The sequence below is a fragment of the Cynara cardunculus genome (assembly GCF_001531365.2).
Source record: "Cynara cardunculus var. scolymus isolate 2C chromosome LG 6, CcrdV1, whole genome shotgun sequence".
NCBI lineage: Eukaryota > Viridiplantae > Streptophyta > Magnoliopsida > Asterales > Asteraceae > Cynara > Cynara cardunculus.
In genome coordinates this window covers 4579511-4592094 of record NC_037533.1, presented here as the reverse complement: position 1 = coordinate 4592094, position 12584 = coordinate 4579511, and the positions used below count along the sequence as shown (strand labels likewise).

Here is a 12584-nt window from a genome sequence, read left to right as displayed (position 1 = left end):
AGAATGTATGATTATTTATTTATGATCATATATATGCATATGTGAATAAGACAACACATAAACCACAAAAGACGAATAACCTCGAAATCATCGAACCGTAACCATCTCACCCACGCTCGTTTCTTAACCGTCAGTAGAACCGACGAGAGCCAGAAGCATGTCTTCGTAGTCTCCTCTTGTATCTTTAGCGATCGCTGAATCCAAGGAGACACTGCTCCTCTTTTGATATTCTTCTTTTATGGTTTTCATGTCGAATTCGGCTCGTGTAGCCACAACCCTTGTGAGTGCACCCTCATCCGTCCCTTGTCTGTTCATTGCAAGCCTTAGCACTTTCTCGAAGTACTTTGCAGGATTCGTTAACGACTTTATTGTCGCTCTTAACATCGCTAGGAACTCATCTTTTGGATCCGCTTTCAAATCCTATAAACATTAAATCAATTTGTAGTTGATACAAATGTGGTCAAATGGACTAGTTTTCAACTTCCAAAACAAACGATTAACTTTTTCAACCATCATATTTGTCCTTTTATTCAAATAGAAACCATCACTAAACCAAACCAACGAGCCATATATATATATATATATATACCTTGTTAATATCTTGTCCAAAATCGTTTTTGTACTGATTGAGGGTTGCATTGATCTGCGCTTTGCTTCGGGTGGTGATAATTCGGATGAAATCATCGTCGTTATAACATTTTTCGGAGATTTTATCATGGAGTAATTTGGCTTCTGTTTTTGCAAGACTCATGTCCACCTCATCCCCTTCATACCTGTAGCTTGTCACCAGAGGCCACAACAGCTACAATAATCACATTCACAACTCAACTTTGTAAGTATACTTGCATTACTTACTTACACACACACACATATATAAAGAACGTTCCAATCTTTTTGGAGGCTCTGTTACATCCAAAACTTTTGATTACATTGCATATATGAGATAATAGAGAATATATGTTAAGAACAAAAATGGAATAAACCTAAAACGATTAACAATATGAAACTAAACATAAACCATTAACGATTTGAACCTAAAACCAAACAATTAATGGTTTGAACATAAATAATTTCGGCTATACTTTTACATAGGTCGATAAAAAACCCTGAACACGTGTAAATTCGGGTCCCTAAATTATATATATATATATATATATATATATATATATATGAACAAATTCTTTGTTAACTCAATAATTATTGTTAACTTTATTAAACAATTTTAGCCCTTGATTTTTAAAATCTACGCCTGAGATCAATTATGCTATATTTGTAATCAACTAAAAATGAAGGATATCAAGACATAGGTGAACATGGACATTTTTGGGATGTCCAATATATTATTTTACATCGGTTACAAATTGATAATTGCTCATTCATTTTATAGTTCGTAGAATCATCCATGTTGAATTATGAACATTTATGAATACACACGAATATATATATGTAACTTATTAACAAATCTTAGCTCATGACTTTCACATCTGGACATACGAGAGCATTTATGAACACTTTTTTGCACCTATTAAAACTTATGAACATTAAAGTAATTTACTTTCACATGTGAACACATTAATATCTGATCAAAATGTTTCGCTTGTGAATACATGTTGACCAAATGTTAGGTGTATATAAATATTGTTTTATAAACACATTGGAACACATGTGAAAAATTATATACACCATGTGAGCATTGATGAACACTTACCTTATTGGCTTTCACATGTGAATATAGTACTTCCTAATCATATGATCTTCAATCTTCTTGTATTGTGTTCCACCCTCTTTCCACATGTTTGTATATCTCGATTATGAATATTTATATACCAAACACTAATCCATTACTACTATCGTTTAATAAACCAAACTCAGTTGTTTGGTGTGAATAATGATGTCCATTACATATATGTTGAAGATATCATAGAACATCCCATTTCTTATCAACAAATCACCAATAATTAATGTGGAGAACAAAACATATTATTTTAGCTATAATGATGGGATTGATGTTTTTATAACCGCCAATTAATGAATATGAAGTTAAGACAAAAAAGAATATTATCATTGTATCCTCAATACTAATTGCATATGGTGATAAGAGAACCTAATCTAACAAAAACTTGTGATTGGTTTAAATGGTTTGTAGAGTTATAATACATTTTTCATGGTTAGCGAATGATCTTAGCTCTCTCTCTCTCTCTCTCTCTCTCTATATATATATATATATATATATAAGGTTTAGTTCCGGTGAAGATAACAACATGTTCATTTACTTTTATTTACCTACTTTTATAATCATGACAAAAATTTTAACAATTTCATGCTTGGAAAAGTAATTAAATGAGTAACAAAGTTCTGCAAAATGACTGAAATTGAAGATAAAAGTCGATAAAGATAGTTGGAAATGATTGAAGGTAGTTGCAGGTAGATAAAATTAATCACAGATAGATGGATGTATTTGAACGTAGATGAAGTTAGATCAAAAGGTCAACTCATCGAAAGGCTTATATGTGTTTTCCATTATCCATATAACTATTATTCTTATACGATCTTATATGCGTGTGTATTTTTGCTAACCCAGGAATGTTACTTCATAAGTAAATTCATGTTTGCCAACCAATACTATAAACTAACTTATTTGTTGAGTTTATTAAATAATATATTTTGTTGACCATTAACTAGTTTATAAGCCAGCTTTTTGAAAAGTTAATTCAAGTAGCGTTTCAATTATGGTCCTTGTATTCTTCTAATATTTTAACTTGTTATTTTATATTATTTTTCATTCTCATCTTATTGGAAGGGAATGATTCTCGTATATATTCATTTTCTATTGTTTCCTTATTGTGATTGGTTTCCTTTTTCTTAATCCCTTTTGTAGCTATCTCGGAGATGTGTATATATCCCCTTAGTGTACTTTATAATGAGAGAAGTAGAAAAGGCACATATTCAATTTTTTAATGGTATCAGAGCGGGTCACGTACCGCTCGATCAAAGCCACAAAACCCTATATCACCGATCATCGTTCCATCATGGCTGATGACGAAAACAATTCAGGGTCCACAACCAATGACCAAGCTTCCAACCACAACTCACCGTATTACCTTCATCCATCAGATTACCCAAGGCAAATGCATGTGAATGATGCATTGAACGAAAACAACTATCTCCATTGGATTCAAGAGATGGAGAATTTTATGTTTGCGAAAAACAAAATAGGGTTCGCTGATGGGACTCTAAAGAAACCAGAAAAGACCGACGCTAATCACATGCCATGGTTACATTCTGATGCTATGATTTAAGGATGGCTGACTACAATCATGGAAAAGGAAATTAGGGTTAGCGTGAAGTATGCTAACACCGCTGAAGAAATCTGGAAGGATCTGCATGAATGATTTGGAAAGGAGAGCGCACTTAGAGCATACGAAAAAAAGCAACTTCTCAGGACAACCAGGCAGGATGGGGCCTCGATTTTGGCCTACTACACCAAATTAAGGGGAATCTGGGATGAAATAGGCTCAGTGTTCTCCATGCCAAGGTGTTCTTGTGCAGGTTGTGGATGTGGCGTTAGCAAGAAACTAGGAGAATTAATGGACAAGGAAAGACTATATGAATTCCTTCTTGGTCTTGACAACGACTTCTCCACAATCAGAACACAGATTCTAGCGATGAAGCCTATACCGACCTTAGGTGAGGCTTACCACCTAGTTGCGGAAGACGAACAACAAAGAGCTATGTCTACAGGAAAGAAGACTAATACCAAGACCGCTGCATTTCAAGCCTTACTATCGTAGCACCGAAACGAGAGCGATAAGTTTGAAGTAAGAGGGATACCGATTATATTCTTGGGTTATCCTCATGGGACAAAGGGCTACAAAATTTTCGATGTTAAAAATAATAAAATTGTTGTGTCAGGGGACGTAAAATTTATTGAAGAAATTTTTCCTTATGAGAAGACTACAACATTCATCGAGGATGAAGAACATGAAATGTTTGAACTACCAACAAGGTACCATGAAGTTCCTATCCATGATGAGTCGATCACAAATAAGAATAATAGTTGTGGAGAGGAGGCTATATCTTTTGGGTCAAATAATGAATATCAAGATTTGCATGACAGTGAATTGCCTATGCAAAATGGTGAAAATGGTGGGCATGAGGAACCAAGTGGATCTCACTCACATCAAGAAGAAACCGAAGACCCCAATCTTGAACCCCAAGAGCCCATAAGGGAAAGAAGAAACAGGTCTCGGCCAGCTCACCTCAACGACTACGTCGTCAACCTCCCACAAACCAGGTTTCCTCAACCAACCAGGTTTCCTCAACGGTACATCCGATAGCCAATTTCATTTCTTATAAAAAATTTACTTACTCCCACAAAGCCTTCTTACTTCAACCTATGAGCCCAAGACCTTTAACCAGGCCTTGTAGGACGCAAATTGGAGAGAAGCCATGAAGAAGGAGATACGAGCCTTAGAACAAAACGGGACTTGGACTCTTGAGGTACAAAACAGGACTTGGACCCTTGGAGAGAAGCCATGAAAAAGGAGCACACCCTTTCACTCAAAGTGGGTATACAAAATAAAATACAAACCGGACGGGAAAATTAAGAGGTACAAGGCAAGGTTGGTTGCAAAAGGGTTCACCCAAATGGTAGGTGTTGACTTCCACAATACGTTTACATCGGTGGCAAAGCTTGTCATCGTTTGCACGCTCTTGGCAGTAGCAACTAAAATAAATTGGATCATTAACCAACTAGATGTCAACAATGCGTTCCTACACAGAGATTTAAACGAGGAAATCTAAGTGAAGGTTCCACAGGGGTTCGAGAAAGGTAAAGAAAACAAAGTGTACCGTCTCATAAAGTCTCTCTATGGTCTGAGACAGGCATCGAGAAACTGGTATAAAAAATTCCCTCATCCCTACATGAGATCGGTTTCAAGCAATCACAAGCCGAGCATCCATTGCTCATTTTCAAGACCAAGAGCTCCTTCGTGGGAGCCCTTATATACCTCGATGATGTAATCATTATGGGAAATGACGCGAACAAGATTAAAGAAACGAAGGCATTCTTGGATGAAAGGTTTAGTATCAAGGACCTAGGTGCTCTAAAATACTTCTTGGACATTGAAGTAACACATACTCGAAAAGGGAATGGTCCTCAACCAAAGAAAGTATATTCTGGATATTCTTGAGGATAGCGGGATGATGGGGTGTCGGCCGAGCGCCTTCCCATTAGAGCAGAACACAAAGCTTGGGAAAAATGACGAAGAAGTCCGGGTTGATGCGAGTAAATACCGAAGACTCGTAGGGAGGCTCTTGTATTTGCAGCCAACTAGGCCCGACGTTACTTACACAGTTAATGTTTTAAGTCAATTTGTTACAGATCCTCAAGAGTATCACATGGAAGCTTCCATGAGGGTGCTAAGGTAGTTGAAGGCAACCCCATGCCAAGGAATACTACTTCCAGAAGAAGGCGGAACGAATATAGTAGCTTACACCGACTCTGATCGTTTGGATGTCCCGATACAAGAAGATCAAGGATTGGTTACTTGTTGCTTTTAGGAGAAGCGCCGATATCATGGAAATCCAAGAAGCAATCAGTAGTTTCACGCTTCTCAGCTGAAGCCAAATACCGGGTGATGGCCACCACCGTTAGTGAGGTTCTGTGGCTTCGGTGGATATTGAAAGACTTAGATGTTGAACAAAACGATCCGACACAATTATTTTGTGATAACATGGTTGTTACGCACATTGCCAACAATCCGATTTCCATGAGTAAACGAAGCACGTAAAAATGGATTGCTATTTTGTTAGAGAGCGTGTTGACTCTAAGGAGGTGGAATCGTTACATATTCACACCAAGTCTCAAATTGCGGACCTATTCACAGAGGCTTTGGGAGCTCAGCAACTACAATTATTACTTGACAAGTTGGGCATTTGTAATCTTCATGCTCCAACTTGAGGGGGAGTATTGGAAGGGAATGATTCTCGTATATATTCCTTTTCTATTGTTTCCTTATTGTGATTGGTTTCCTTTTACTTAACCCCTTTTGTAGCTATCTCGGAGATGTATATATATCCTCTTACTGTACTTTATAATGAGAGAAGTAGAAAAGGCACATATTCAATTTTTTTACATTTACTATAAGAGTTACTTTTTACCAAATATGACTAGTTTATGAGTCGTTACCGTACCTTCCTGAAGTCTCCAGTTGTGTGGGATGCGACATCTTCTTCAATGGATTTCTGATATTTAATATGATAAGCTTGCCTTGCTAGATGCAGATCCCGTGAAGACCTGGTACAAGCTATTTCAACAAGAGCTCTGTCACTTGTACTAAACTTCTTTGATGCTTCATTCGCCAAAACCGCATCACGTTCAGGCGGATCAAGTATCCAGAGCAGAACAAGCCTCTAAAATCAACACCACCACATTAATTAATACTTGGTTCCAACTGTCACTATAACATTAGTTTTGTACGACATACGTTTACAGGGTCTAACTAATTACATGCGAATGTGTTAAATGTCTTTTAGTCACATCTTTTTACAAGACATTTGTGTTAATAATACACTTTTCAAATATTGTTATATAAAAAACTAATATAATACTTTATTTCCAAATTGTTTTCAAGAACTTGTTAGGAACTCAAAAAACGTCCTATCAACTTTGTGACACTTTTATATGAGACACACAATTGTTTGGTCTCATAAAATAATATATAAAAATATTTAGACATATTTGATATTTATAGTGTGTTTTTGCCTTAGCAGAAAAAAGATTTACACATCAGGTAGGAAGTCAGTTGAAGTCGATACATAAATCTGGTCAACAGTCACCCAATGAGTGCTTTTATATATTGTGGTATTGGTATCTATCCATTGGCTCGATTAATCAAAATTAGGATTTCCAACTATATGAACAGTCCTTAGGATTTGAACCCAAAGAATGCTATAAGCCAACCCCTTAAGGTTACATATACATTTCCACTTTAATTTATAGAACCGTCCCAATTTTTTCTGAGACCATCTTATACGTATACTAAAAACTATTGATCATACAAAAGGAGTAATAAATAAATGTTTAAAACAACAAAGTGAGAACAATACTAAAAAGTCGTTTTTGATCGACAAAATTCTGAAATTGAATAGTAGCTTTTGATTTTGAAAGAAATTAGATAGGTCTACATTGAGGTGGGTTTACAGGTTGGGCTATATAAATCTGAGCCCAAAGCGCAAGTAAAATTGGGTTCCAAAATTTTGGAGGACCCTGTTCAAAAACCAAGTAAATTTGGGTCCCAAAATTTTGGCAAATTAATCAAGGGGCCGTTTACCAAATGCTTACCGGGTAAGCGCTTACTGGTAAGAGTCACCACACTCACTTACCTTATCGGGTAACATTCTCGGTCATTAAATTGTTTGATGGTAAACATCTCTTACCCGGTAACAGCTTCGGCCCCCGTAACATCTCTGAGCGGGTGCAATTTTAAAGTGGACCAAGAGCCGGCAAAGTCGCCGTTTGACCTGGGGGAAAGTCAACGTGGTTTGACTAAGGGAAAAGTCAATTGTGTCGATTTGAGAATAAAATACATTTGTTTTCAACTAGAATCAACCTTGATCTTTAAAATAAATATATGTTGCCCTGAAAACGAGATAAAAATCGACGATTTTCAAGATGAATTGGCATTGAGACGGAAAAGAAATCATGCAAAAAAGTAATAAAAGCAAAATTGGAGAAAATTTTAATGAATAATTATACATTAACTTCTGAGTTGAATATTTGTAGTCATATATTTGTTGTAATAGCAATGTAGAGCCTAAGCTAATGAATATAATGGAGCTGAAAACTAAGAGATGAATATTAAGTTTTTACTAAAAATATAGATTTCAACACCCAGCCAATTGTATTCAAGAATGTTACTCCAACCATATAAACCATGTATGTGACTTCTGTTATAAATTTGGTTTCAAAATATATAAGTGAATCCCTCAAAATTAAGCAGATGCATTAATTTTTTTCCTCATGCAATAACTGAGTAAGTGGTAGCATGGAACCTGCTCCGTCCTCAGTAAGTCCATTTTTGTCTGCCTGGTAAGCGTTAACCATGTAAGAGCCTTATTTCTCACTTACCAGGTATGATTATCCGTCTTGTTATGCCTCTTACCGGGTAAGATTCTTGGTTCTTGTCATGCCCACTCGATAAGGTAAGGTGAGACCCGATAAACCGATAAACGTTTACCCGGTAAGTGTTTAAATGTTTGGTAAACGGGACCTAAATCTAATTCTAACCTCGAAATCTCTTGTAAGTTCCTTTTCGAGTGCTTTAAGGAGATCTTGGTTGTGAGCCTGAGCATAAGCATGTCGAATAAGCTTACGTTGATCAGCATTTCTATGAGCCAAAATTGAAATGATCGCACCCTCATTTGTTCCCCATCCTTCAAACAGAACCAAGATTTGCAAATTGATTAGGAAAAAAAATGGCAGATTGATTCAATACAGACATTGTTAAATAGGGCACCTATAATCAAGACAAGTCTTTATAAATCCAAAACAATGTCTCATTATAGCTTTATTCGATTTACCTAACCTTTCTTAATTTTCATCTTAGAAATCCATTAGAATAGCAAAGTCTAATCTTCCAGTAATTTTCCACAATCGAGATCACCATCACAAACAAATTACCAGCTAATTTGTAAGAAACAAATAAGAAATAAGAACGCCAAGATGTAATCGACTGTAAAATCAGACCATACATTTGATCTATTTCCCATAAAATAACTCAAATTACGAAGACAAAATGCTTGTTTCGACGATTTCACAGTCATAGGAAAAGGAGAAATTGAAATCTTCAGATTTTGTGAAATAATGAACGTAATTCTTACAGATCAATACACGATACGAATACGATCGTCAATTAACATATGCAAATTATGAAATCAGAATCATTTCATCTCTATAGATCGATCAAAATATATAAACAAAAAAAACAATGCTAAGCAACAAACCAACACAAAACACGAGAAGGAAAGAAATCAGTCGAGATTAATTCATACATCAAAATGAAGTATACAACATTTGCAATCCGATTTTAATAATAATTTCAAAACAGAAACTGATCAAATTAAGGAGAAACCTTCAAAAGCTTTATGGAGCTCCTCAACGTCGTCGGAGACGGGAGGAACTTGTGCCGGAACAGTAATCGTCGCCATCTTGTGCAACAATATTTCGTTTTCGTTTTTTTTTCTTTTCCCACCTTGCTTTTATAGACGTAGAGATTACTATAATTGTTAGCCTTTATTCTTCTTTGAGTAAAGTTCAATTTTAGTCCCTAATGTTTATAATTTTTAACAAATATCATTTTTAATCTTTAAAAACTTGGATTTTTTCCAACTGTTTGGGTCCATCCTTCTAACGTTTGTTAACTTCTTCTGTTAAATCTAATCAAATGAAGATATTTTAGTTATTTTAAACATTTTCTTATCTTCTATTAAGAAGGGGTTGGATCTATGTTTGAGAAAAATAAGGAAATTTTTTATAATGACTATAATACTTTTCATTTAATAAGATTTAACGGAAAAAAAAGTTAATAAGAGGAGGGACTAAAACGGTTGGAAATTAATAAATATGAGGGTCCAAATCCGAGTTTTTGAAGTTTAGGGACGATATCCTTTAAAAATTATAAAGATTAGGTTTCAAAATTAAACTTTACTCTTCTTTCCTTTTTTTTTTAAAATTGAATTAAATTAAAAATAGTATTGTAAGAATTGAGTTTAATCAAAATATGAAAACTATGTTATTTGGTTGTGAAAGAAAAGTATTGTGTGATTGATGAAACAAGTAGAGGACATTTATAAAGTCGTGAAATGTGCTACCGTATCAATTTGTCGTGTGCAACTGTATATATTTGAAACTACAACAATAATACAAGTTTTCTTTGGTAGAGTTGGTTAGCATGGCTTTTCTCCCACCTCACACCCAGATTCGAATATTGTTAGTTCATTTTTTTAGTTTTAACTTTTAATTTCATATTTATTATGTTTTTGAAAAAATTGAAATAAAAGACTTGAACACAAAACCTCACATATGAAAAACAATGAACTAATGAATAGACCAATAATGGTTTTTTTAAATATCCATGTATCTGTTTCTTATAGTCAAATTGTGCCACAACTTGAAGAAATTTATAGATCTGCCTCTGGAAGATATGCCAACAATATGTAAGATATATGTTTATAAACATACCATAACCATAAAACACGGAGATTTAACATGATTCCACTATCCTTGTGCTAGTGTACATTCACCAACGGGGAGAGCAAATATATATTACCACCAGAAAAGATTACTACAAGTTTTACAAGATCCTTGGATCCAAGATCAACTAAATTTCAATAAACACCAAGAACACTCTCGATCTCACCTATACTATAAATGGGAATTTCTAGAGGGAGAAAGAGTAGAATTAGTGTAGAGTGTTGAGGAAGAAAAATGATGGATAAACAACAAAAGTGACCAAAAAAGTATTCTTTGTGTACAAAGCAAAAAATGCAAGTGATGGCAAAAGGCATGGAACTACAACCCTTTTTTTCGTCGGCTGAAAAGGCTGAAAAGACACAAGTGATCTAGGTGTTGTGATATGGATATTCACATTTGATGTTGCACAAGAAATTAGATCAGAGCTTTAAATTGCAAGACTCGTTTAATTTCCCACGCATTCTCTCGAGACGAAAGCCATTGTGATGCTCGCTCAACTCATTGGAGCTTAAGCAACATTTCACTGTTTCCTGCGACCTTCCTTGTGACTTAAGTCGGGAAGAAAGTCGCCCGTGTTCACCTTGGGCTGCGACTGATCTGGAAACATTCTTTTGTCCATATTTTGTCTTGCTCTCTTGTCTTTTTTGGTACTTAAGAGATTTTCCAGCCAACTTTCAATATATATTCCTCTATCTTGCGAAGTATATAAACACTGAAAAGTAAATAACAGAAATGGGAAATACAAAAACATAAATTTCCGAAAGTAAAGTGCGAGAATGTAAATGACAGAAAAGTAAAGTGTGAAAATGTAAATGACTACAAAGTAAATTGTGGGAATGTAAATGACAATAAAGTAAGTGCAGGAAAGTAAATAACAGAAAAGTAAATTGCAGAAATATAAAACTCAAAATGGTAAAATAAAAAGTAAAGAAACTAAAATTTGTCCAACATGTAGTCTGAACATTTAAACAATGCAAGGTCTTTTAAGTGATTAGGATCATGACCCTCAATTCCAAGCAAGGTTTATTATCAACTTTGGAACAACATCTATTCAAATACACACACACACACACACACACACACATATATATATATATATATATATATGGGCTAATCAAATGAGAACTGATTAGTTTATAGTAACTGTAAGAACCAATGTGAGCCCCTCATTTAAATAATTAATATTATATCGTAAAATAACATAAAGGGTAAATTGGTAATGTTTATAATTTTAAAACCCTACTCTTCTCCTTCATTATGAAACAGCCGTCCTCAAGCATAGGCATGCTTCTCTTCCTTTCTTTCCCCCTTCTCACGCACAACAACCACCACACCATCATTCATCATCACATGGAAAATCAATCAAACCAGGTACCAGAGTTTTTATATAAATGGGAGAACGATCATCATTGACGATGCGTTGAATAAGAGGTTGAAGATCCTTGTAAGTGACCATTGGAATCTTCGACTTGAAAGTTTCTCGATCGGTGGCTCCGTCGAGATTGTAAAGCTTGAGATACTCAGTTTTATTGTTCCGGCTTAGTATCGCCGCCAAAACATTCGCCTGAACGGTGTCAGCGCTGCTCGTCATCTTCTCGATGAACTCAAGCGCCTTCGCATCTTTTTCGAACACCGGCAAATCCACAAAAGATCTCCGTTCATCAGTCGCCATGATGATGATGGTAGATTAGCACAGGTGTCGCAGAGATGTAAACCAGATCTCGTCGGAGATGTAACTCCGAAGATGTGCCACTCCTTTTCTGTGGTACACAGTGGTACCGGTATCACAATATATCACATTGTATATCTTTGTGATTACTTGGTACCTGCCGGATTTTTGTTCACCGGAGGCCGGAGATTGGAGGTCGGAGAGATGAGAGAGGAGAGAGGAGAGAGGACTTTTTAAAAATACCTAAAATGCCCTCTAATTATAATTTTAACTCAAACTACCATAATTATTAATTTCCTAATTTATTTGTTAATTTGTGGTTGAGATTGGTTCTCACAGTTACCACAAACTAATCAGTTCTCCGTTGAATGGGCCCCTATATCTATACTATCTTATAAAGCATTTGCCTAAAATTCTTAAAAACTCTTAAACCCGTTTATCCCTATCCGATTTCATCTCATATTTGAATTCATATAACTAACTGTAGATAAACACAATCAAATACAGTATAAACATCTCATTTTAAATATAAAAAATCTAAAATATAATAAGTATAATCATTAAATTCTAACAGAATACTTAATTATTATCTTTATAAAATTTATAATATTAAACCAAAAATAAATTATTTTATTATTAAACTTAAATTAAATTATATAT

At 35.0% G+C, this 12584-nt stretch overlaps 1 protein-coding gene across 1 annotated transcript; it reads right to left on the bottom strand.

Moving 5' to 3' along the window:
- On the bottom strand, positions 1-9210 carry LOC112514606 (annexin D1-like). The gene is made up of 5 exons (XM_025121172.1): positions 9135-9210; positions 8291-8436; positions 6196-6414; positions 590-802; positions 1-420 (listed from the first exon to the last, which is right to left on the bottom strand). Exons 1-5 carry the CDS (start codon positions 9208-9210, stop codon positions 124-126), a joined length of 951 nt encoding a protein of 316 aa, XP_024976940.1. The 3' UTR covers positions 1-123.
- Positions 9211-12584: the final 3374 nt, after the last annotated feature.